At 60.3% G+C, this 24,612-nt stretch overlaps 1 protein-coding gene across 2 annotated transcripts in view; it reads right to left on the bottom strand.

Moving 5' to 3' along the window:
* ADAM12 (ADAM metallopeptidase domain 12) overlaps window positions 1-22,707 on the bottom strand; it is a 92,214-nt gene extending 69,507 nt beyond the window's left edge. Inside the window, exons 1-2 of one of the 2 annotated variants that reach the window (XM_045582190.1) lie at window positions 22,056-22,707; window positions 2,191-2,324 (exon numbers count right to left, since the gene is read on the bottom strand). In XM_045582190.1, coding sequence (XP_045438146.1) covers window positions 2,191-2,324; window positions 22,056-22,539 — 618 coding nt within the window. In that variant the 5' untranslated portion in view covers window positions 22,540-22,707. The remainder of the gene's footprint in view (window positions 1-2,190; window positions 2,325-22,055) is intronic. The other variant, XM_036438015.2, reaches the window with a different exon arrangement.
* Window positions 22,708-24,612: the final 1,905 nt, after the last annotated feature.

Raw genomic sequence — 24,612 nt, 5'->3', positions numbered from 1 at the left:
AATTACAATATATACATGTCGACTCACAGTGCTGTACACCTGAAACTAACACAATATTGTATGTCAACTGTAATTGAAATATATATATTAAGAAAAATTTAGCCCTGCTGGGGTGGCTCAGTGGTTGAGCATTGACCCGTGCACCAAGAGGTCGCTGGTTCAGCTCCCAGTCAGGGCATGTGCCCGGGTTACGGCCTCGATCTCCACTGGGGGGAAGGGTGGGCGCAGGAGGCAGCCAATGGGTGTTTCTTTGTTTCTATGTCATCGTTGATGTTTCTCTCTCTTTCCCTCTCCTTTCCTCCCTCTGTCAAAAAATCAATAAAAACATTTTTTAACATGATAAATTTAAAAACAAAACAAAGAAAAACAGGATAAGTCTTACACCTTTCTGCACACCCTTACCAGGCAGGGATCCAACCCCCGGAACAACACCCAACCCACCGAGGACACGTCAGTGTCACCGCGACTGGCCGTACTTGGCGCATCGCGTGCCACAGTGCCCAGACCCAGGGCCGTTCCAGGGTGCGGCTGGCCTAGATCCTTACACCAAACTCTGACCCTGAGTGCTCGCTTCCACCGCCGAGCCTCTGAAACCGAGCGGCGAGGGCGTGCTGTCACCGACGGCAGCCTGGCAGGAAGCATTTCCACCATCTCAGCTTCTTTCACAAAGAAACACGGCCTGCTTTCCGCCATGAAAAATAACCTAAAAACAGGCCCACAGCAGGAGGACAGAACTCTCTGCGGGTCTCTCCGAAGAGCTCGTGTTTCCATCGATTTCTCCATTTCCAGCCGTGCCCAGGCGTGCTGGCATCCAGGAAGTCACCTCGGCGCGGCAGGCAAGACGCAGCGAACTACCGAATCCCATCGTTAATGCTGCAGCCTCCGTGTACTCTCCCTTCACGTCACCGAGGCCGCAGTCACACACGTGTCTGAGCAGACATGTGACACTGCCTGACACCGCACCCTCAGCTCCACCAGGACGCTGCATTAAGATGTTTCTACCAATAACGCTGAGACCGGTTTGGCTCAGTGGATAGAGCGACGGCTTGCGGACTGAAAGGTCCCAGGTTCAATTCTGGTCAAGGGCATGTACCGTGGTTGTGGGCACATACCCAGTAGGGGGTGTGCAAGAGGCAGCTGATCGATGATTCTCTCTCATTGATGTTTCTAACTCTCTATCCCTCTCTCTTCCTCTCTGTAAAAAGTCAATTAAAAATATATTTAAAAATATGTTTCTACCAATAACGGATCGATAAAAGCAAAGTGACGATGATCTAGACATGACTGTAGAAAAAGACCCGGCTCTCGGGAAAGAACAACGGGGGCTTGTGAGTCAGGAAGTGGACTTCCTGGTGTGTGTGAGTGCGTGTGAGTGCGTGTGAGTGTGTGTGTGTATGAGTGTGTGTGTGTGTGTGAGTGCGTGTGTGTGTGTGTGAGTGTGTATGAGTGTGTGTGTGTGTGAGTGCGTGTGAGTGTGTGTGTGTGTGAGTGCGTGTGAGTGCGTGTGAGTGTGTGCGTGTGAGTGTGTATGAGTGTGTGTGTGAGTGTGTGCGTGTGTGCGAGTGTGTGAGTGTGTGAGTGTGTGTGTGTGAGTGTGTATGAGTGTGTGTGTGAGTGTGTGTGAGTGCGTGTATGTGAGTGAGTGTGTGAGTGTGTGAGTGTGTGTGTGTGTGAGTGTGTATGAGTGTGTGTGTGAGTGTGTGTGAGTGCGTGTGTGTGAGTGTGTGAGTGTGTGTGTGTGAGTGTGTATGTGAGTGTGTGTGTGTGAGTGAGTGTGTGAGTGTGTGTGAGTGTGTATGAGTGTGTGTGTGAGTGTGTGTGAGTGCGTGTGTGTGTGTGTGAGTGTGTGAGTGTGTGTGTGAGTGTGTATGTGAGTGCGTGTGCGTGTGAGTGTGTGAGTGTGTGTGTGTGAGTGTGTGTGAGTGCGTGTGTGTGAGTGAGTGAGTGAGTGTGTGAGTGTGTGTGTTTGAGTGTGTGTGTGTGAGAGTGAAAATTACTATCATCAGGGGCAGCAATGCCGGCTCCCCGGCCCCCCGGCCCCGCCCCGCCTTGGCGTGCCTTTCGCCTTTGTAAGCACGGGGACCCACGCTCTGAGGCCGGAGCTGGGGTCGGGGAAGGACAGAACTGAGCCGGCCTGACGTGCAGGTGCGTTCACACCGTCCGGGAAAGAGAGAAGCAGCACGCACTGACCTTGCCGCTGGCGCTGGGCAGCGGGTGCCAGGAGTCTCCGTCCCAGAGCGCGGCGCGGACCACCTCATAGGCCGAGGCCCCGTCCTCCGTCCCGGCCGGAGCAGCAGGCGCGACGGTGCGTCCCACGGCGAGGCCTGCGGGGAGAGAAAGCCCGTCTTCAGCGGGTCAGGGGGAGCTGGTGCGGAGGTGAACGGGGAGGGGGACGGGGAGGTGGAGGGGGAGGTGGAGGGGGAGGTAAATGGGGAGGGGGAGGGGGAGGGGGAGGGGGAGGGGAACGGGGAGGGGGAGAGGGAGGGAGAGGTGGAGGGGGAGGTGAACGGGGAGGGGAGGGGGAGGGAGAGGTGAACGGGGAGGGGGGAGGGGGAGGGGGGAGGGGGGGGGGGGGAGGTGAACGGGGAGGGGGGAGGGGGAGGGGGAGGGGGAGGTGAACGGGGAGGGGGAGGGGGAGGGGGAAGGGAACCGCCATCGCCTGCATCAGGAAGTGCTCAGCGGGCGAAGTCTCTGCCCGGCCCTCTCCGACCACAAAGCTCTGCCGCTGAGGACACAGCTCTGCCGTTCCCTTCAGACCCGGGCCCGTGGGGGCATCGGAGAGAAAGGATGTCACCCCCACCCCGGCCGGACGGGAGCCCCCGGGCAGCGGGGCCTGTGGGGACCGCCTGGCGCTCGGCCTGGGATCGGCTCTGCCAAGTCCCCGGCTCCGGTGCTGGGACGACCCCTTTCCGGAGCCGGAGAGCGGGCCCCACACCCGCCACCCGGGCCGGGCGGAGGCCGGAGTGATGTGCGTCCGGGCGGGGGTCTAGAGATGCAGTAACCTGCCCGCTCAGACGGACCAGCCTGGCCGTGAAAGAGGGAAGTCATTCAGCGAACATCTGTGCCATCTTGTTTCTCCGTCCTGCCTGCCTGACCCGCTGCCGTACCGACCCCTCCGGGCCGCCGATTGCCACCCACGTTCCACCAGGCGGGGCGACCTGCTCTCCGAGCGTGCCCCCCTCACCGGGGCTTCTGGGGGGGACGGAGTGGGCCCCCCTCACCGGGCTTCTGGGGGGGACGGAGTGGGCCCCCCTCACCGGGCTTCTGGGGGGGGCGGAGTGGGCCCCCCTCACCGGGCTTCTGGGGGGGGACGGAGTGGGCCCCCCCTCACCGGGCTTCTGGGGGGGCGGAGTGGGCCCCCCTCACCGGGGCTTCTGGGGGGGGACGGAGTGGGCCCCCCTCACCGGGGCTTCTGGGGGGGGCGGAGTGGGCCCCCCTCACCGGGGCTTCTGGGGGGGGGACGGAGTGGGCCCCCCTCACCGGGGCTTCTGGGGGGGACGGAGTGGGCCCCCCTCACCGGGCTTCTGGGGGGGGACGGAGTGGGGCCCCCTCACCGGGCTTCTGGGGGGGGCGGAGTGGGCCCCCCTCACCGGGGGCTTCTGGGGGGGGCGGGAGTGGGCCCCCTCACCGTGCTTCTGGGGGGGGGACGGAGTGGGCCCCCTCACCGGGCTTCTGGGGGGGACGGAGTGGGCCCCCCTCACCGGGGCTTCTGGGGGGGGGCGAGTGGGCCCCCCTCACCGGGGCTTCTGGGGGGGGGGGGACGGAGTGTGCCCCCCTCACCGGGGCTTCTGGGGGGGGGCGGAGTGGCTCCCCCTCACCGGGGCTTCTGGGGGGGGATGGAGTGGGGCCCCCTACCGGGGTTCCTTGGGGGGGACGGAGTGGGCCCCCTCACCCGGGGCTTCTGGGGGGGGACGGAGTGGGCCCCCCCTCACCGGGGCTTCTGGGGGGGACGGAGCTGGGCCCCCTCACCGGGGCTTCTGGGGGGGACGGAGTGGGCCCCCCTCACCGGGGGCTTCCTGGGGGGGACGAGTGTGCTCTCCTCACCGGGGCTTCTGGGGGGGGACGGAGGTGGCCCCCCTCACCGGGCTTCTTCTGGGGGGGCGGAGTGTGCTCCCCCTCACCGGGGCTCCTGGGGGGGAGGACGTGGCCCCACTCACCGGGGCTTCTGGGGGTGGGGCGGAGTGTGGCTCTCCTCACCGTGGGCTTCTGGGGGGTGGGACGGAGTGGGGCCCTCGGGGCTGACTGGGCGGCTTCTGGTGGGGTGGGTCGGAGTGGGCCCTCGGGGAGGACTGGGCGGAACTGGGGGGGGACGGAGTGGGCCTCGGGGAGGGACTGGGTGGCCCTGGGGGGGGGGACGGAGTGGGCCCTCGGGGAGGGGGGCCCACTCCGCCCCCCCCAGAAGCCCCGGCGGCCCTGGGGGGGGGACTGTGTGGGCCCTCGGGGAGGACTGGGCGGCCCTGGGGGTGCGGGGACGGAGTGGGCCCTCGGGGAGGACTGGGCGGCCCTGGGGGGGGACGGAGTGGGCCCTCGGGGAGGACTGGGCGGCCCTGGGGGGGGGGGACGGAGTGGGCCCTCGGGGAGGGCGGGGCGGCCCTGGGGGGGGGGACGGAGTGGGCCCTAGGGGAGGACTGGGCGGCCCTGGGGGTGCGGGGACGGAGTGGGCCCTCGGGGAGGGCGGGGCGGGCCGTTCCCATCGCCGCGGCCGGACGCCCATGTCCCAGACCTGAGTCATCGCGCTCGGTTTTGGGTTACCCGGAGCTCCCGTTTACGGGGCACGCGTGGTATAGAAATCTTAATCCCAGACATTTTACGGTCCCCGGGCTCTCCTAAAGCCGCGCCGGTGTATCCTCCTCCGCGGAAGTCTGCGGTTACAGAGCTCCCTCCTCGGGGCTGGGGGTTCGCTGCCGCCTGACACGGCCTCTTCGGGAGAACTCTCAAGCGGGTCGCGAAGCGTTTGAAACTCCAGGTGTCGAGAACCAAAGGGGATCGGGGTGAACCCAGAGCTGGGAACGTGGCCGGCGGCAGAGGGGTGCATGGAGGGGGGGCAAGAGGGTCATGAGTACGGGGAGGAGGGGGGAAGGGGGCCTGGGGCTGAGCCTGCACCTACCCCGACAGGATGGGGGCCGCGGGGCAGGCAGAGGGGCTCCGGGCGGAGGCACTGGTGCCCCTGGGGAGGGCGGCCAGGGAAGGGAGGGAGGGAAGGAGGGAGGGAGTGAGGGAGTGAAGGAGGGAGGGAGTGAGGGAGTGAGGGAGGGAGGGAGAGAGGGAGTGAGGGAGGGAGGGAAGGGAGGGAAGGAGGGAGGGAGGGAGGGGGGAAGGAAGGGAAGGAGGGAGGGAAGGAGGGAGGGAGGGAGGGAGGGAGGGAGGGAAGGAAGGAGGGAAGGAGGGAGGGAGGGAGGGAAGGGAAGGAAGGAGGGAGGGAGGGAGGGAAGGAGGGAGGGCGGGAGGGAAGGAGAGAGGGGGAGAGGGAGGGAGGGGGAGGGAAGGAGGTGAGGGAGGGAGGGGGGGGGGGGGGGAAGGAAGGGACGGGAGGTGAGGGAAAGAGGGAGGGAGGGCGGGAGGGAGGGAAGGAGGGAGGAGGGAGGGAGGAGGGAAGGGAGGGAGGAAGGAGGGAAGGAGGAGGGAAGGGGAAGGAAGTGAGGGAGGGATGAGGGTGGAAGGAGGGCAGGGGGGAGGGAGGAGGGCAGGGTGAGGAGGGGGGGAAGGAAGGTGATGGAGGGGGAGGAGGGAGGGAGGGAGGGAGGAGGAAGGGGGAGGAAGGAGGGAGGGAGGGGGGAAGAAATAAGGGCCACCTGCGTGGAGACCAGACGCCGGCCTCCCGGCTGCAGAGGAGCCGCCCAGCGTGGACGCGCGGCTCAAGGGGCCCCGCCCGGCGGCCGGACTGTGCTGCCCTCCCCGTACCCGGGGAGGGCGCGTCCTCGCCACAAGCAGGGGCTCTGGGGAGACCCCGGACCAGGACCGGCGCCCCCAGGAGCCGTGCCCGCAGCGTGTCCCGGCCCCAGGCAGGCTGCCTCCTGTCGGTGCCTTCACCCACCCGCCCCCTCACTCCTTCAACAGCCACTTATTCCGGATCGCACAGAAAGCCCCTCTTTCTCCTCCAGGGGCTCCCTCGTCCCCTGGCCCAGCGCCCATGCCTGCGATGCGGGGCCACCTCCCTGAGCCTCTGCCCGCCCAGGCCCACGTGGGAGCTGGGGAGGGGGCTGCCGGCGAGGGCCCCGTGACCTCAGGCCGGAGCCGCAGGGACCCACGGGGAGCACACGCTCGGCCTCCGGGCCCCTCCCGGTTCCTGAGGCCGTTTCCCCCACAGTCCCAGCCTCCCCCAGAGCCAGCCTCTGTCTGCAGTCTCCCTCCAAGAGGGTTATTTCCAAACGTCCCCGGGGGTCGCCCGCCAGCGCTGAGAGGTTGCGAAACCCGTTTAAGAACGTGTGCTGCCGCCCATGTCAGGACTGGCTGCTGCCCCGCTTCCCAACGGGCTGCACTCCCCCAGCCTCTCCCCTCCCCCCCAGCCTCTCCCCTCCCCCCTGCCTCCTCCCTCCCTCCTCCCACCAGCCTTTCCCCTCCCCCCAGCCTCCCCCCTCCCCCAGCCTCTCTCCTCCCCCCCAGCCTCCCCCCTCCCCCTCCCCTTCAGTCTCCCCCCCCTCCCCCCAGCCTCTCCCCTCCCCCCCCCCAGCCTCCCTCCTCTCCCCTCCCCCCAGCCTCCCCCCTCCCCTCAGCCTCCCCCCTCTCCCTAGGCAGCTGGTCGATGTTTCTCTCTCATCGACGTTTCTAGCTCTCTATCCCTCTCCCTTCCTCTCTGTAAAAAAAATCAATAAAATACAAAAACAAAAAACCAAACAAACCAAAAAGAAACGACAGGAGGGGGATGGGCCCAATGATTAAGACCTACACCCCAGGTGCAGCTTTTAGTTTTCATTACATTTACTAACTTATTTATTTAAAATAGTTTTAGTGACTTCAGAGAGGAACAGGGAGAGAGAGAAACATCAGTGAGAGGGAAGTACTGGCGGGCTGCCTCCTGCACGCCCCACACGGGGGATCCGGCCCTCGGCCCGGCATTGAGTCCATGACCTCTGCGTTCATAGTCGATGCTCAACCACGGAGCCACATCAGCCAGGCCCAGGAGCGACGTTTAGATGTTCACAGCGCGAGGACAGGCCGGGACCTGGCTTATTCCATCCCCAATGCCCGCGGACTGGCTGGAGTCAGACAACTCAAGAGCCATCATCTGCGGCTCCGGGAAAGGCCAGTCCCACGCCAGAGCTCGCCAACGTGCTCCTGGCCATCGCTGGCCACCACTGGCCCCCTTCTGCTGAAACGGACCTGCCCCTGCGAGGCCTGGACTTGACGAGCCTGGCTCTCCGCCCCTCCCCTCCTCTGACCGGGTCCTGCCGTCCTCCACCCACACTCTCCCTGGCCTCCTCGCCTCCTTGGGGGACTTGAACACCCCCCAAGTCTTCCCTCTTGGCCCCCTTCCCTCTGCACTCTTACTGTCCCCCTGAGAGCTCATTAATGTCCGAGCAGATGCTGCCCAAATCAATATTTATCCATGTGGCCAAGGCCCTCAGCACAGTCTGTGCTCAGTGTTCACCGGACGCTTCATTTCTATGTTTTGGTCCTGCCCTCACCTCCACTTCACCATGTTTCCTGGCTCCGGCCAGAAAACAAAGCATTTCCCTCCCTACCCGCCCCGCCAACGCCGCCATTGCTCCCCGCTCCCCGCTCCCCGCTCCCCGCTCCCTGAGGCACGTGGCCGGGCCACGTCTTAGCGGCCGCCCTGTGTTACCCCCGAGCCATCCCCTCCAATCGGGGTTCTGTGCTTGGTGTTCGCTCTGAGCCCCTCCTGCTTCTGAACTAAGTCCTCCTGGCGCCCTCCTCCCCTGCAGTCCTCCCTCCCAGCCTGAAAGGAGAGAGCCATCCAATGAGGACACAAGGACGGAGATGCCCGGGGCAGCAGAGAGCGTGTGTGTTCTAAGGACAGAGAAGCCGTCAGCATCGCCGTGGCGACAATACAGGGGCAATGGGATGGGGTGGGGGAGGGAAGAAGTGCAGGAGGCGGACGAGGCCGGACTGGGTGGGCCTCCAGGGCACAGGGCAGGCTCTGGTGCAGGGTGCGCCTGGCTGGTGGGAGCCCTTCCCACCCGAGAAGGGAGCCGTGAAGGTGGGCGGGGAGTGGATCCCTGAGAACCATCGCAGGGGGAAAGGTGGTGCTGAGCGGAGGTTACACAGTCAGTCAGCCCTCTCAGGCTGCAGGGGAACACGGTGGACAGCGGCTAGCCATCGAGTCCACGCTAACCCTGCAAGTTTACCTCATTTAAACCTCGAACAACCCTGTGAAGCTTATCCCCATGGAACAGGGAGGAAACGGAGGCACAGAGAAGATAAGCCACTTGCCCACCGTCCGACAGATGCTGCCGGTAGGAGGCCGCCCACACAGCCACGGACTAGGGTCCCCCTGCAGCCGCACACAGCACCCCGCCCCTCTGGCCAGGAGGCTCAGACCCGTCGAGTGTCCCCCTCCCCCGTCCCGGAACCTCATCGCCAGATCCCTCCATCTCCCTCTTCCACACCGACCCCCCTTCTGACCACTCACCGCCCAGCTGGGTCCCACCTCACGCTCTGTGCATGAGGAGATCCTGCTCTCAGCCCTTCACACACACACACACACACACACACACACACACACACGCATGGACGCGCGCGCGCGAGCCAATTTCCCTCTTCACGTCTCAGCTCAAAGATCAGCCCCTAGAGAGGCTGCCTCGCCCAGCACCCTCCTCCCACCCAAGGCTCTCTCCTGCTCACCCTCCTGGCATTTCCCAGGAGCTGAACTTGGTTTATTTCCTCATCCTTTCGTCTGCCTCCACCACCGCCCCCGTCTGCGCGGCCCTGTCTGTCCGATTCTCGGCTGGGTCCCCGTGTGCAGACGTGTATTGAATGCATCACCCCACACACGTGAGCGCTTCCTCAGCCTTGTGGGCACAACGGCACGGGGATGGGGATGGGGGTGGGGTGGGGGGTGTAGGGCTTAGTCGGGTCTCGGGGGTCTGACAGGTGAGCGATTTCTAGCTCCCTCAGTGACGGACGGTCCCCGGCAGGTCAGGGCCCAGACCCAAGCCCACCGGGTCCCGCTGACCCGACCGATGAGCCAGAACTCCGGTCCACTCCTTTTGGCTCAGTCAGGACCCGCGTCTGAGCCGTTTTGCTCGTTATCTCCCCAGCAGGAAATCGCTCATGAAAAGCCGAATGAAGGCCAGAACGGCGAGCCGAGGGCTTAATTGGAACTGTCATCGTGGGAGCTCTCAGACCAAGTGCCCCTGCACGACAGGAGCACAGACAGCAGCGCGGGCGGGAGGAAACGGGCATGTGTGAGGGGCAAAGTTATTGGTCCAACAGGAGGGCAGCGGTGAACTACCGGCCCCCTTTTATACGTTGTTAATCTTTATTTTATTTTATACTGCTTACTTTTGTGGATTTGTGATAAATTGAAAACCATTGTTAGAAACACTAAGAACATTCATTACAAGGACATTTTATACAATCTAAGCACCTTTCAGCTCTGCAGCCGATGCGTAGCACCCTTAGTGCATTTGGCTTTGATTTGAACGTTTCCACTCACTCACATTCGGCTTTGTTCTATGGAACATTCGTTCTTATTCTGCGGGACGTTTCCTCCACGTCTAATCCACGTGGACTTTCAAAATTGCAAAACCTTCCTCCCTGCGGAATTTCCCTGACAACTGCTGTTTCTGAGAGCCAGCCGTAAGCTGGGGTCTAGCCGAGTGGCCAGATTCTGTAACAAAAATACGCCTCCCAGTTCCTTCTGGCTTTCAGATGGACGGCGAATGATTCTTTTTTAAAGTGTGTGTCCCTGCCAGATGGGGGCCCCCGAACAGGATGGGGACCCCCCTGAAGCCCACGTGATGCTCCTCTGGACCCGGTGGCCGTGGGAGCCTCTGCTCTGCAGCCCCGGCCCTGCTCCGTCCATGGTGACCGGCTGCCAAAGCCCCAGTCCATTCGGCAGACACGTTCTCATTTCCAAACTCGAGTTCACGTGAGCACACCTGTGAGGTCACTGTTCTCCATCCACGCCGAGGGCACGGCAGTGCCTTCTGTGGCACAGTCACCCGTGACCTGTTTTTTGGGGAGGACGGGTGTTCAGCTCCCTGGGAAGACACCCCGGAGGAACCGGACCCCCCCTAACCCGCCAGCTTGTCTGACCCAACTGCCGGCGACGCATTCACGCCATCGGGAGCCGCTGCGGGCCCCCACGCATCCGCCGGCACGGAAGCACGTGTCTGGCCCGGACTGCGAGCCCAGGGCTGCGACCAGATATTTCCAAACCGAGTTGCTCTCGGTCACACGTGGCTCCCATACGGACGGGCGGCCTCGGGAGCTTTCACTCCCAGACAGTAACCGGGGACACTCCGGGGTGTACACCCCAGCCCCAGACAGTAACTGGGGACCCTCCTGAGTCTGCACCCCGGCCCCAGACAGTAACCGGGGACCCTCCTGAGTCTGCACCCCGGCCCCAGACAGTAACCGGGGACCCTCCTGAGTCTGCACCCCGGCCCCAGACAGTAACCGGGGACCCTCCCAGCATCGGCACCTCAGCCCCAGACAGTAACCAGGGTGTGGGCCCCAGACAGTAACCGGGGACCCTCCTGAGTCTGCACCCCGGCCCCAGACAGTAACCGGGGACCCTCCTGAGTCTGCACCCCGGCCCCAGCGCGCAGTTCGATAGGGGAGCTCAGGCAGAGCATCCGTCTCGGGCCGCCATCCGCGGGGACACAGAGCCGCCCGGACCCCGCTGAGCAGCCGCGTGTTCTTAAGAGGGCGCTCCCCTCGGAGGCCCAGCCTCGGAGGAAGCTGTCTGGATGGGGAGGCAGAGAGATGCTCATAACTTGTCGTCCTGAGCACCTGCCATCTGGAGGCCACGGAAGGTGAGGTGCCGGGCCTCCGCTGACTCGTGTGCTGGGCCCTCAAGCAGGGAAAGGGGCGGAGTGACCGCCTGCTCCGGGCCCCGCTCTTCCCAATGGCCTACCTTCGGCCTCGTTTCCGGGCGGAAACTGGACATTTTAGAAAGATGGATGTTTCGATTCCACGTTCAAAAAGCCACGTATTTATGGATTTCCTTTTCCCTCTCTCCCCTTTTCCTCCACCATCGGCCGCCCGCAGACACAGCCTGGCGGGAGCGGGCGGCGTGGGAGCGGCTGGCCCCTCCTGCCCCCCAGAAGCCTCGGAGACTCTCCCCGGGTGTCCGGGAAATCGTTTTCCGTGAGGAGGGCTGGGTGGGGTGCAAAGAAATGTTCTCATCCATTTTCTGTGAAAATAATACAATTTCTGTTTCCTAACTTGACGGTATCAGCATAAATTAGAGCCATATGGAGAGAAACTCCTCCCAAATGCATGAACACACACATGCACTCAGCCACACACATGCACACATATGCATGCACTCAACCCACACACTCACGTGCGCACACAGGTGTTCACACTCATGTATGCCCACACCCCACACGTGTGTGAGTATATGCACATGTGTGCATACATAGAAATGCATATGTGCACTCACATGTATGTACATGCATATATACACTCATACACATGAAACTTTAGAGGCAGAACTGGAGACATGGCGGGAGCAGGGAGAGGAATGCAGGCCCAGGCGGTGCCCACAGCCAATGAGGAGGGAATATGCTAATTGACTGCCATGCTCTCAAAGATGGTGGCACACACAGCCAATAAGGAGGGAATATGCTAATTGACTGCCAGTGCCCAGTCCCCTCAGCCCTGCCAGGGTGGCAGGTGCAAGGCAAGGCCAGGCCCGCCCCCAGGTAGGCTGGGCCTTGCCATGTACCTGCCTCCAGAGTCCCTCAGCCCCTAGCTGCCAGGGAGAGCCTGAGGCACAGGCAAGCTCAGATGGCAGCTGCCCAGCCACCCAGGGCCGCCTGAGGCCCAGGTAACCAGGGCCAGCCAAGGCTTGCGCTGCTGGCAGTGGCAGCAGCAGAGGTGCGATGGGGTCATCACCTTTCCCCAATTGCCAAGTTGCCTCCTGCCCCGAGGGCTCCTGGACTGTGAGAGGGGGCGGGCCGGGCTGAGAGACACCCCTCCCCCCCTTCCAGTGCATGAATTTTCATGCACCAGGCCTCTAGTTTTCAAATAAATGAAGAAAAAGTGCTGCTTAAGGAAATGGTCGCACAGGTGACATGCACAGGTCCTGACACCATGACGTCTCACCAGGAACTGGGACGCTGTGGGGAGCGTGTCCGGCGTGGACCGCAGCGGCCGGCGGCACTCTGTGTGTGAGGGGCTCGCTAGACCAGCAGCGCCCTGCTCCCCGGGCAGAGACGAGACCCTGATCCGGGGTGGGGGCCACGTGAGGTGTGGATCTGCATTCCCAGCCCTCTCCCCGGGGTGGTTCTGACGCAGGCCATCTAGACCCCAGTCTCAGACAGCCTGGCGTTTGAACAACAGCCCCGACCACACCCTAAAATGGAAGCACAAAGGTTGCTCTCTCCGGGGGCACATCCCTATTTGGTGATTCATCCAGGATCAGAGGACAGTGTTCCGGGCGAGGCCGCCTGGAGGGACGGGGAGACACTCCGGCAGGCCCAGCCACTCGTCAGCAGCCCGTGGCCCTCAGACACAGCAGGCAGCCTCGCTGAGGCCAGAACTCCGGGATGTGAGTCCCTGCCTCGCAGACTCGGGATCTAAAGAAACGTCTTCCTGTTTAGAGCCACTGACTCCGGGCCTAATTTGTCAAGCAGCCTTGTTGTGTCAGTCAACAGCTGATGTAAGGCCACGTTACCCTCTTCCTAAAGATGTGAGAACTCCTCACGAGGACACCAGGAAATGAAAATCAGCAGCATATTGAATAACGGGACACAACCTGATGGCATTGGCTGGGCCCCAACAGCGGAAAGATGCTTCCATACGGGGCAGTAAATCCATCACTGGCTCATTATTCCCTGGTCGGGAGCTGTGCCAGGAGGTCAAAGGATCCAGAGAGAGAGAGAGAAACGGAAAGACACGGCGCCCTAGTGAGTGCCTCAAAGACAGTTAATAAAATTCCGCATCCAGGGCGGATTAAAAAAAAAATCCCTGTATCAGAACTAGCCACAGATTCGTCCTTCAAATAATGCACTTGCGCCTCAAACCTGCAGTTGATATTCCGGTCAATGGCGGGGTTCCGGGGCCTTTCCAGCAGAGGCCACACATCAGAGGGATGCTTGCTCCTCGAACAGCTTCCAAAACGGTTCTCTGTGCTGGAGAGGCGGCGAGAAAGCGGCCACGGGAGATGCAGAAAAGTAAATGTCAAGAAAGAGGAGTCATGTAGAGCTGACATGATTCACCACCCAGGGAACCCAAAATAATCCACCGCACATCTACTCACAGCAGCAAGAGGCTTTTCGTGAGCAGGCACGTCCCGGGATGTATGTAAATAAATCAGCACAAGAAAACAATATTACTGGGATAAAACTGTTATCCCATTTATAATGACAAGAAGAGAAAAACAACTAGGAAAAGATCACCTAAAGAAGCAGGTAAGAACTGAACCACACTGTTATTCATCCAAAATGATGGCTCGCAGCAGATCAGGGCCGTAATATATAAACAGTGCTTCACAAATCACTAAGAGGAGACAAAGACCTCAATTTCACAGGAACCCGATTCAAAATAGCACCACAAACAATTGATACGAAGAAGGAAGACAAACTCAACTGCAACAGGAACTATTCAAGGAGGATCTCCTTTTCTCCACCCCTCCACCCAACCCCCCTCCTTGTTTCTGGGCGCAGGGGCTGGCCCCTGGCCTCCTCTCCCACCCACCTCCCCCGGGAGGGCACAGGGATGTACAAGATGGAAGATGACAGGAGGAGGGACCGGCCTGTGGCTCAGTTTCCCCCGGGTCCTCCTCCTCTCTGTGGGCCTGTCTGTGGACCGTGCTTCCTTCTGGCCGCCTTCTGCCAGGCACCAAGGGCAGTGGCCCCGGGAGGCAGGATCCCATCCGGTCCAGCAAGACTGGTGGCCTCACATCCGGGCTACCCAGCAAGCCCCCTCGGCCACAGCGTCTCTATTGGCTTTCCAGGAGCGACCAGCCTTTTCCTCTCCTGCCCCGTCAATGAGCGCTAATTAGGAGGCAAAGAGAGGTGCTGCTTAGGAGACGCCAAAAACCCCAACAGTGGGTGCATTAAGTGAAGGGAAAGGTCTTCGCCCGGAAACCTGGCGGAGGCCCGTGACGATGGCTGACAGCCGTCACGCCGCTGGCAGGCGGCGCAGGGCCTCCGGAGAGCAGGCGGAGGAGCACAGAGGGTGCAGCCTCTGGCAGGCGGAGCGCAGCCCAGCGCGGCCGGGCCGAGTCCTCTCGGGGTTCCCCCTCGGAGTGTGCAGCGACCTCAGGGAGCCGCGGCCACAGCGCTGAGCTCAGGTTCCTGTGGGAAAGAGCGACGGGGCACAGGGATCCGGAGATGGGGGCACGTTCTGGGCCCCCTGGGTCTGAGGACGACCAAGTGGCCATCGATGAGCACGCGGTGTGGTGTCCCGACAGGCAGCCAACGGAATGGAGGCGCTCACCCCAAACCTGCCCTCACCCCAAACCTGGCCTCAAAGTTAGGGTCTGACCCAGGTCGTGTTTCAGGTCAACGGCAATGAAACGGTGCTCACGACTGGGGAGCCCTCTGCAAAGAAAGCGGGTCCTGACTTCTCACTCTCTCTCTCTCTCAGAATAACTGTTCGGGGACCGGGGACTTGTGCCAGGACTGTGGCAGTGTGGAGCCGGCCGGGCTCCTGGCAGCACCGGCTCCTTCCCCGACTCCCAGGATCACGGCGGTAAGTCTGAGGTCGGCAGCTCATCCCTCAGCAGCCGCTGCAGAGAACCCTGATCTAATCCAGAACCGGAGCTCAGACACGGAATGCTGAGACCACCCCACCCAAAGGAAAACAAGAAGAGCAAGAAAAAGAAGCAAAAATGCGAGGGGGCCACTTAAAAGGAGCAGCAAGATAATGAGCGGCGGACTCCCCTTGCGAATAATTAGATTAGCTGTAATTGGATTACACGTCCCGTTCCGAGGCCCTCAGAGCAGATTAAAACGCAAGGTCAGCTGGTTACTGCTGACAAGGCACGCACTTCCAGCATCAGTACATGCGATGAAAGTAAAAACAATAGTAAGAAGAATGGGGAAAGATGCTCTGTGCCTATATGCTCCTACGCTGTGCTTAAGGAAGCAAAACGTGGCCATCGTAGCATCGGTCAATGCAGACACGGAGAGAATTGCTACCTCAGGGGAAGAGGCAACGTTGGAAGGATAAAGGGCGGACAGAACAATCCTAGATGTGTAGAGACCTAGTAAGAGTTTCAAAATTCATGAAGAGAACGGATAGAAATAAAAGGAGAAACAGATCAGGAGCCACTGGAGTTCAAGGACATATGCTGATATCCTGGTGATGGACAGACGGTGAACAAAGCGCCGGTGAGTCCACGGAAGATGTGACCGGGCCACCAGACGGCTACGCCCGTTGGTGGAGGGGACCCAGCTGCGGGAGACGCGTTCCTTTCCGCGGCCCGTCGGCGGCCACCGGCAGATGATCAGCTGGAGTGTGAGACCTGTCTCCACGGCCGTGAAGGTGGGAAGCACAGAACCTGTGCTTTGGCATTTTTAGAAACCCTCAAGTCTGTGGGGGGCAGGCCACGAATTCTAAAACCCCGAGTCAAAGAAAATCATCACAAGAGAAGTTCTGAGATGGTTGGAACTGAAGTATAAGGACAACACAGCGTCTCAGACTGCGATATGCAGCTAAGGAGCGGGAGTGGGAATGGTTACATTTCCAAAGGTTAGGCGGGAATGGGAAGAGGATCTGTGTCGGGAGCCTAAGGACCCGCCATGAGAAGCTACAGGAGGAGCAGATGGGAAACCTGGAGGGAAAGACACTCGGAAGGCGAGAGAAGGGGAAAAAGGAAATCCGTGAGACCCAGGCTGTTAGCAATACCGACAACACACTCACTTCTCAGCAAGATGGGAGGAAAGGCGAGGGAAGCATGACTAGCAGATTTCAGGAATTCGGGTGAGGGTAATCATTATAGAGGATGCAGGCATTAAAATTATAAGAAAATATGAAAACAAATGCCAATAAACTCGTTAACTCAGATGACTTGGACCTGGTCTTTGAAAGACACAACCAAAACTGGCACAGAATGAAACATATCTGGATGGCCTTGTGTTTGATAAGACGCTGAATTCATGATTAAACTCCTCCACCACCCTCACCCATACACACACACACGCACACATGTGTACAACCCTCTCCAGTCCTCATGGCCACACCGGTGAACTCTATCAGACACTTAAGAGAGAAATAATAACAATCTTACTCTAACTCTTTCACAAACTACAGGAGGAAGTTAGACCTTCCTCACTCTGAGGCCTCAGTAACTCGATGAGGAGATTAATAAGAATATTACAAACCGATATATCTTATGAACTTAGACATAATCCTCTATAAAATATTAGGAAATCAAACCCAGCACTATTCTCTGTTTCTCTCCCCCCCCCTCCCCCCCCTCTCTCTCTCACACACACACATACACAGATTTGATCTTTAAATACCACAACAGGGACTTGAACAACCCTCACCTGGTCTACCTATAGGCTGATTTTTTTTTCAACAAACATTGTGAATGTATTTCGTCTTAATACTGTTTTTTCTCCAGCCTAGCATTGTAAGAATGCAGTCTTAAATACATATCATATACAAAATTTGTGCTAATCGCCTCTTTATGTTATTGGTAAGCTTCCAGTTAAGAGTAGGCTGTGATTAGCAGTTAAATTTGGGAGGAGTCAAAGTTAAGAGCGGACGTTTGGATGCGTGCAGGGAGCGGGTGGGAGTCGGCACCCCTAACCCTAAGTTGTCCATTGGATGTAAACAGGAAAAGCAGGGCATGCCAACTTGCGGGCCTCACTATCCATCTCCCAGAATCGCACCTCATCAGGCCACCCTGCTCTTATTTACGTTAACACCCCCAGCAGCACTCACTTCCCGATTCCCTTCAGAAACCTCCTCCATGCTGGGATCTGGGCTCCACTGTCATGCTCCTTCTACAGTGGGTTGATGGTAAACCACCAATAGAGAAATGTATTCTAAAAATAAATACGCACAAGCTGAAAAATGTGCTTTTAAAATACTATGAGTTTGCCCGGCCAGCATGGCTCAGTGGTTGAGCATCGACCTGTGAACCAGGAGGTCACAGTTTGATTCCCGGTCAAGGCACATGCTGGGGTTAAGGGCTTGATCCCAGTGGGGGCATGAAGAAGGCAGCCGGTCCATGGTTCTCTCTCCCCATTGATGTTTCTCTCCGTCTCCACCTCCCTTTCCCTCTGAAAACATCTTAAAAACAAACAAACAAACAAACAAACAAACAAACAAACAAGCAAAACCAGGCTCTCAGATGCTACTCAGGGTCACGTGCCCATCAATGGAATGAGAAGTGTGCACCCTCTCTCGCTTTAATGGCAATTAAAGAAAACACAAGCCCAGGGCTCTCCTGGCCCAGCTGCAGGCAGAGGTCACCTCGCCCGCTGGGCAGAGTGGGAGGTCTGTCCACAGGTCCAGGCAGGTCGCCTGACCTGACCGGGAGGCCAGAGCTTCCAGAAGCAGGTGGACAGGCAGACGGAGGTCCAGGGCTACCCCCGAGATGCCCACTGTGCACGCAGCTGCCTAGAAGCAAGATCTCCCGTGGCCTTGGCATGACACAGACACTGACAGGAAAGACGAGGCAGGATGGACGGAGGCCTGTCGGAGAGTGTGGGGTTCCGAGGGAACATTTCCCCTGGACAATAGTTTGTTTGAACCCCATTGCCACTCAGTGTAACACCCAATGAGCTCTCACTCTCCTGGCTACAGTGGTGACTCTCTGCAGGCGGTGGTCTTGGTCACAGAGGGCTGGTCGCGGCGAGGCTGGGATCTGGTACCCGCCATAGGGCGGCCTAGAGACAGCCCAGCGTCGGCCACTGAGCAGGTCCAACCCCTGAGGCTTGGCCCCTCCTTGAAGGCGGAGAGGGCTGTGGAAGGGCCAAGGGCAAGGTCCTTCCAGGAGAGTGGGAGGAGCCAGAGCGTGCAAAGGTCTCAGGACAGCCCTGCCCCACGCTCCCAGGGAAGTTTGTGTCAGTGACCGGCTGGAAAGAACACTGCAGTGGTTTCTGTCTCATTGTTTTATTTCAGAGACAGAGAGAGGGAGAAGGAGAGAGAAGCATCAATGATGAGAGAGGATCACTGATCGCTGCCTTCTGTACGCCCCACACTGGGCATGTGCCCTGACCAGGAATCGAACCATGACCTCTTGGTTCCCAGGTTGTCACTCAAACACTGAGCCACGTCAGCCAGGCTAAAAACTTCAGGTTGAATAAAATGTTAAAAGAAACAGCTACTAAAAACGCACAGAAACCATTTCCTAAAGCATTCTGTCTAGAGTATGTCAGTGGCACGCTCTCAGTCCAGGGAGCTGACGGTTAAGGATCGCACACTCAGCGGTTCACAGGACTCCTCGTGGGCGCACAGCCAGGGGCCGCAGGCTGTCCATTCGGCAGGGAGGTGACAGCTGAACATGCCCCTCAGACCTGCCTGTCATTACGATGCTGCAGGGACAGTCCCGCCTAAAGAGGAACCCCTCCGATTCCAAATAAACGATTCTCCTGCCATGGTGATGGGTTCCTTCAGCGTCATGCCCGCCAGGAGCGGATGCGCTCCCCGATGCTGTAGCTACATTCCTGACAAATGCTCAGCTCCCACAGCTGCGGCATCTATCTAATTAGGTGTATGATGACTTGGAGTATTTATACAACTTTAAGAGAAAGTTTCAAAACATGAAAAATGGATGTAATTTTTGTTTCTATAAGGAAGGGAGGAAAAGAGCCAAACGACCAGGGAGGGAAAGAAAACGTGTGTGAGGAGTGTGGTGCTCAAGCATGACTGACTTCCGGAGGCATGCAGGCCCCAGGTGCCAGTCATCATCACCATCACCATCACCATCACCACCACCACCACCACCACCACCACCACCATCACCATCAGCACCATCACCATCACCATCATCACCATCATCACCACCACCACCACCACCATCACCATCAGCACCATCACCATCACCATCATCACCATCACCACCATCACCATCACTATCATCACCATCATCACCATCACTATGATCACCACCATCCTCACCATCACCATACCATCATCACAGACCGAGGGGTGGCCCGCTGTGAGCAGTGCTGGCAGCCCTCGCCGTGCAAACAGTGACGATTGCTTTTGAAAAGGATGGTGATGTTCTCTTGGAAGGCAGGTAGGAAGAGACGCCAGTGCAGCTGGGCAGAGTGAGCGGAATGGGAAGGAAAAGGTCAAAGAGGAAGATAGAGACTAGGTCATCCACAGGCTTGGGTTTTTTTTCCCCCCAAAAGAAGCCACGGAAAGCCATGAGAGAGTTTTAAACAGGAAGCCACAGAGAGCCACTGGGGGTAAATAGGAAGCCACGGAGAGCCACGAGAGAGTTTTTAAACAGGAAGCCACGGAGAGCCACTGGGGGTAAATAGGAAGCCACGGAGAGCCACTGGGGTTAACAGGAAGCCACGGAGAGGCACTGGGGGTAAACAGGAAGCCACGGAGAGGCACTGGGGGTAACAGGAAGCCACGGAGAGGCGCACGATAGGCCTGGGGGTAACGGAAGCCACGGAGAGGCACTGGGGTTAACAGGAAGCCACGGAGAGCCATAGGGGTAAACAGGAAGCCACGGAGAGCCACTGGGGTTAACAGGAAGCCACGGAGAGCCACTGGGGGTAAATAGGAAGCCACAGAGAGCCACGAGAGAGTTTTTAAACAGGAAGCCATAGAGAGCCACTGGGGTTAACAGGAAGCCACGGAGAGCCACAGGGGTAAACAGGAAGCCACGGAGAACCACAGGGGTAAACAGGAAGCCACGGAGAGCCACTGGGGTTAACAGGAAGCCACGGAGAGCCACAGGGGTAAACAGGAAGCCACGGAGAGCCACAGGGGTAAACAGGAAGCCACGGAGAGCCACTGGGGTTAACAGGAAGCCACGGAGAGCCACTGGGGTTAACAGGAAGCCACGGAGAGGCACTGGGGTTAACAGGAAGCCTGCGTGGTCCAGCTGATGGCTGAGGATGGTGACTCGGGCAGTGGGAGGGAAGAGCACGCGGTGCAGGACAGGCAGGGAGGGCAGCAGACGGAGAGGGCTGCTATGCTGGGGCCAGAGCTTCCGCAGAAAGGAGAGAGGGGAGACGGGAGTGTGTCTGGAGGCTGGTGGCTGATGGAGAGAAAGGGACGGCTTCGGGGTCCTCTCTGGGCGCTCCCATGAGGCACCTGGAGAGGTTTGAGGTGTCGTTCCCGGGCTGGGCATCCTGGGGCAGGAGGGAATCAGAAGCAGAGGGTTTGGGGTCGAGGCCTCTGTTTTGGACCCGTCGGGGCTGACGGCCACTGACAGGCACCCAGCAGGCTCTGGGGCTCGGGGTCACACCCCAGGCTGGACTCTGTCTTTGACAGACAGGGGTTCCTCCTTCTCTCTTGCCGACACGAAGAAATGTTTCCTTATTCGTTTGGGTGTTTGAACAACCTCGATGGATCGAAGACTCCATATTGAGAGCCCGTTGACTTAGGACGGGACACTGAGAAGGCGGGTAAGGAAACGGCAAAATCCCAGGTCATCCATCGCAGGAAGCCCGACCCGCCGGCTTTCTGCCGCCCCCCCCGCCCCCCTTAGGAAAAGTCCCCCAAAGCTGCAGTCACAACATCACAGCCCCCTCCCTCCGCGAAACGCCTTCCCAGGATTGCTTGACTGAGGACAGGTTTTCGTCTAAAACCTCTCACCCACGCTCAGTGGCCTCGGCTCTGTTTGTTCGGAGCGCGGGCCGAGTCCACTCTGGGATTCTGTTTCCGTTTTTAAAAAGTTCTCTCTCAGGAAACATTCACAGGGACTCGTTTGTACAAAAGTCTTTCAAAACTCTGTCTGATCCGTCGGCAGGGTCCCTGCCCGGCCGTCTCCTGGCTTCTCCCTGGCTTCCCGCAGCCTGGCCATCCCTCCTCCCGGGCTCTGGCTTGCCCGTGGATTTTGGGGCGAGCTGGGGTTTTGCCACATCACAGGGGTGCGGTGGGCGTGGAGGGCGGCGGCTGCAGAGTAAGACGTACCAGAAGGTGGGACAAGGTGGGACGGGGTGTGATGGAGCCAGTGGCTGAGGAGCAGCCTGTGCACAGAGCCCTCCTGGTGCCACCCACCCCCCACAGCCAGCCATCCTCTGGCGGGCCCACAGCGCCCCTAGCGGCGGAGAGGCGGCGCTGCGACGGGGAAGCCCCGAATTGTGCAAAGACACCTGCTGGGCCCACAGGTGCCCTCCGGGGAGCCGGGTGCGGCTGTCACACAGCTGCTGCCTCCACACGTGGCTCCCACGCCAGCCCTGGCTCCAGGGCTCCCCCGCCGCCCGGGAACCCACCCCCGGCAGAGAAAACTCTGCTCACGGTTGGCCACCCCGGACCGCTGGGAGCGCCCCGGGATGAACGGAGAGGAAGAGAAAACCACAGAAAACAAGTCCGTTTTAAGAGAAGGGAGAGGCCGGGGGAGGGAGCCTGGTGCAGAGTCTGCCCAGGGCCTGGCGTCGGGGCGTCCCCCAGGGACAGGGTGAGCTGGCCCCGGGGCACCCTCCGGGAGACACGTGGACCTAACTGTCAAGACACAGACCTCGGGGAGGGAGGGGACGGCAAGCCCTGCGGAGCCTCTGGGCTGCGTGCTGGGGCCGCAGCCAACTCCCCCTCCCGCTCCGGGAACTGGCACCTGGCGGTGGCGGGCGGGTGGGGGTGGCCTTGCGGGTGGGGGTCCCTTCCGTGCCGGTAGCCGGAGCCCCGGGGCCTCCGCCGTGCGCCCCGGTGCGCTCCTGGCCGGGCAGCCCCGCTCCCCGGCGCCGCCACCCCCAGTGCCCGCGAGGTGCCCAGGACCTAGGCGGCCGGAGGGAGAGGAGGGCGGGACCGACCCGGACCGGGCGGCCGGCGGGACTCACCTCGGGCGGCGGCGCGGGGCGCCAGCAGGGCGGCGGCCAGGCCGAGCAGCAGGGCGCGGGCGGGGGGCGCGGGCGGGGGGCGCGCGGCCATGGTCTCCGCCTCCGGCAGCGGCTCCCCGTGCCCCGCGGCGGGCGCGCACCATGCCACGCGGGCGGCGAGCGCGCCGGGCGGCGGGCCCGGGGTTCCCTCCGGGGGATCGGGGGAGTCGGCTCCGGACCGGGCCAGGCTTTCACATTCACAAACTTTCCGCAGAGCGGCTGGCGCGGCCCGCGGAGGTCCTGAGCGAGCGCGGAGCCGGAGAGACGGACCCGGACCCGCGGCCGGCGGCCCGTCCCGTCCCCACGGAGCAAATCTGTCTCCCCGCCGCCGCCGGCGTCCCGCGGGTCCTAGAGCCCGCGCGGGGTCCCGGCCAGGTCCCGCCCCCAGCCGCTCGCCCACCCCGGGCGGCCCTGCCGGCGGCACAGACGTGGCCCGAGCGCGCATCCCCGCCCCGGGATGATGTGGCCGCGGCCCGCGCCGGCTGCCAGGAAAGCACACGCGGCGGCGGCCGGTCCAGCTTTTCCAGCCGGGCTGGAAAGGATGACTCGGCGGCTCGCTGCAGCCGGCTGGGCTCGCAGGGAGCTCGCGGGACCCAGGTAGCGGCTCTGAGAGGCGGCCTCCAGCCGGCGGGGGTCCCCGGCTGGCCCCGGAGCCCCCAGGTGCACCTCTGGGGCCTGAGCACTCACCCTGGACGTGCAGGCGGGCACAGGGTTGGAGGTGTGGCCGCAGATTGGACTTCGGTACCAGGGACTCTGGTTTCTTGTCTATGGCCTGGGCCCAGAAAAGACTTCCCCAATTCTGAGAAAGGATCTGGGTTTGGCTTAAAAAGACAGGTCCCAGAGATCAACCAAAGGACTTGTGTGCATGCATATGGGCCTGGCCAGTGGCCATGGACAACAGGGGGGTGGGGCATATATGGGGAGGGGTTTGGGATGGGAATGGGGAGGTGAAGACAAATTATGTGATATCATAATCAATAAAAAAAAGTTATTAAAAAAAAAAAAAGACAGGTCCTGGGCTCACTCTCGCCTTTGGAATGAGACTCTCTGGGGAGCACGGGGCGTTTGGGAAACACCAGTGAGCGGAGGGCCTTGCCTTCCCACCCCAGTCCTTGGTGGTCTCCTCCTCTCCCAGCAGTGAGCCTGGCTTAGGGTCAGGGGACGTGGCCCCGGGGTCCCCGGAGAGCAGCAGCGAAGCGGGCCTCAGACTAACGCAGCTGGGTGTCCGGGACGCTGTCACCCGCCTGTGGACTCTGCCCGTTCCCCACCTTGTGACTTCTTAGACTGAGGTGACCAGACATCCCACTTTTGGCGGGACAGTCCCAATTCTTAACAATTTAACTGTTTTTTAAAAACGCCTCAGGACGCAGGACCAATTGTTGAAAATCGGGACGTCTGGTCACCTTAGCTTAGACCCAGAGAGTTAAGGAGCTAATGCTGCCCCCTCCCCACCCCGCCCCACCCAGATCATCACCCTCAGACTCTCCTCGGGGGTCTGAGAGTCCCGCGGAGAAGATCCTTAGAGCAGGTGATCCCGCTGTGGAGCCGGCGGGGAGAACCACCTGGGCCAGCCTGCCGGGCCCCGCGCCGCGCTCTCAGAGGCAGGTGGCCGACATGTGAGGACATTCCTTCTCAGCACCTCTCCCTCCCGGAAGGGAACTGTTCCCCCACCTCCTCCCCACCCCCGAATGTCCCCCGTGTTCCCAAGGCAATCCCCCCCCCCCCAACAAAGAGCAAGCCTTTTAAAAAAGCCACCGCCCAGCCCTCAAGGTTCAGTGGCTGAGCTTGACCTATGAATTAGGGCAGTGGTCGGCAAACTCATCAGTCCACAGAGCCAAATATCAACAGCACAACGATTAAAATTTCTTTGGAGAGCCACATTTTTTAAACTTAAACTTCTTCCAATGCCACTTCTTCAAAATAGACTCGCCCAGGCCGTGGTATTTTGTGGAAGAGCCACACTCAAGGGGCCAAAGAGCCGCATGTGGCTCGAGAGCCTCAGTTTGCCGACCACGGGACTAGGAGGTCATGGTTCGATTCCCGGTCAGCGCACATGCCCAGGTTGCAGGCTCCATCGCCAGAAGAGGGTGTGCAGGAGGCAGCCGACCCATGATTCTCTCTCATTATTGATGTTTCTATCTCTCTCTCCCTGTCCCTCCTCTCTGAAATCAATAAAAATATATTTAAAAAATAAAAAATATATATTATTTTTAAAGCCATCAGAACTGGTCCAAGAGTCCCCCTCGCAAGGCCAGGCAGCTGGACACTCCACCTGAGACGGCAGGGGAGTCCAGCCCGCTCTGCGGGGTCCTCTCTTCGTTCACCCACTTGCTCCAGCAGCCATCGGCAACTCGGAGGTAGGGCCTGGAAAGCGAACCCTGAGAAATGCCTCTTGCCTTCCAAGGACAGACTGAGGAACCACGGCTGTTGAGCCATCCGAGCTGGTTACCTAACCTGTTTACCCATAACCTGGTTGTTAACCGGGACATTATTTGTTGTGCTCTCCACCAAGTCAGCG

Source organism: Pipistrellus kuhlii, unplaced genomic scaffold (genome assembly GCF_014108245.1).
Source record: "Pipistrellus kuhlii isolate mPipKuh1 unplaced genomic scaffold, mPipKuh1.p scaffold_m20_p_15, whole genome shotgun sequence".
NCBI lineage: Eukaryota > Metazoa > Chordata > Mammalia > Chiroptera > Vespertilionidae > Pipistrellus > Pipistrellus kuhlii.
Note: the sequence above shows the minus strand (reverse complement) of the source record. Positions and strands in the feature narration are given on the sequence as shown.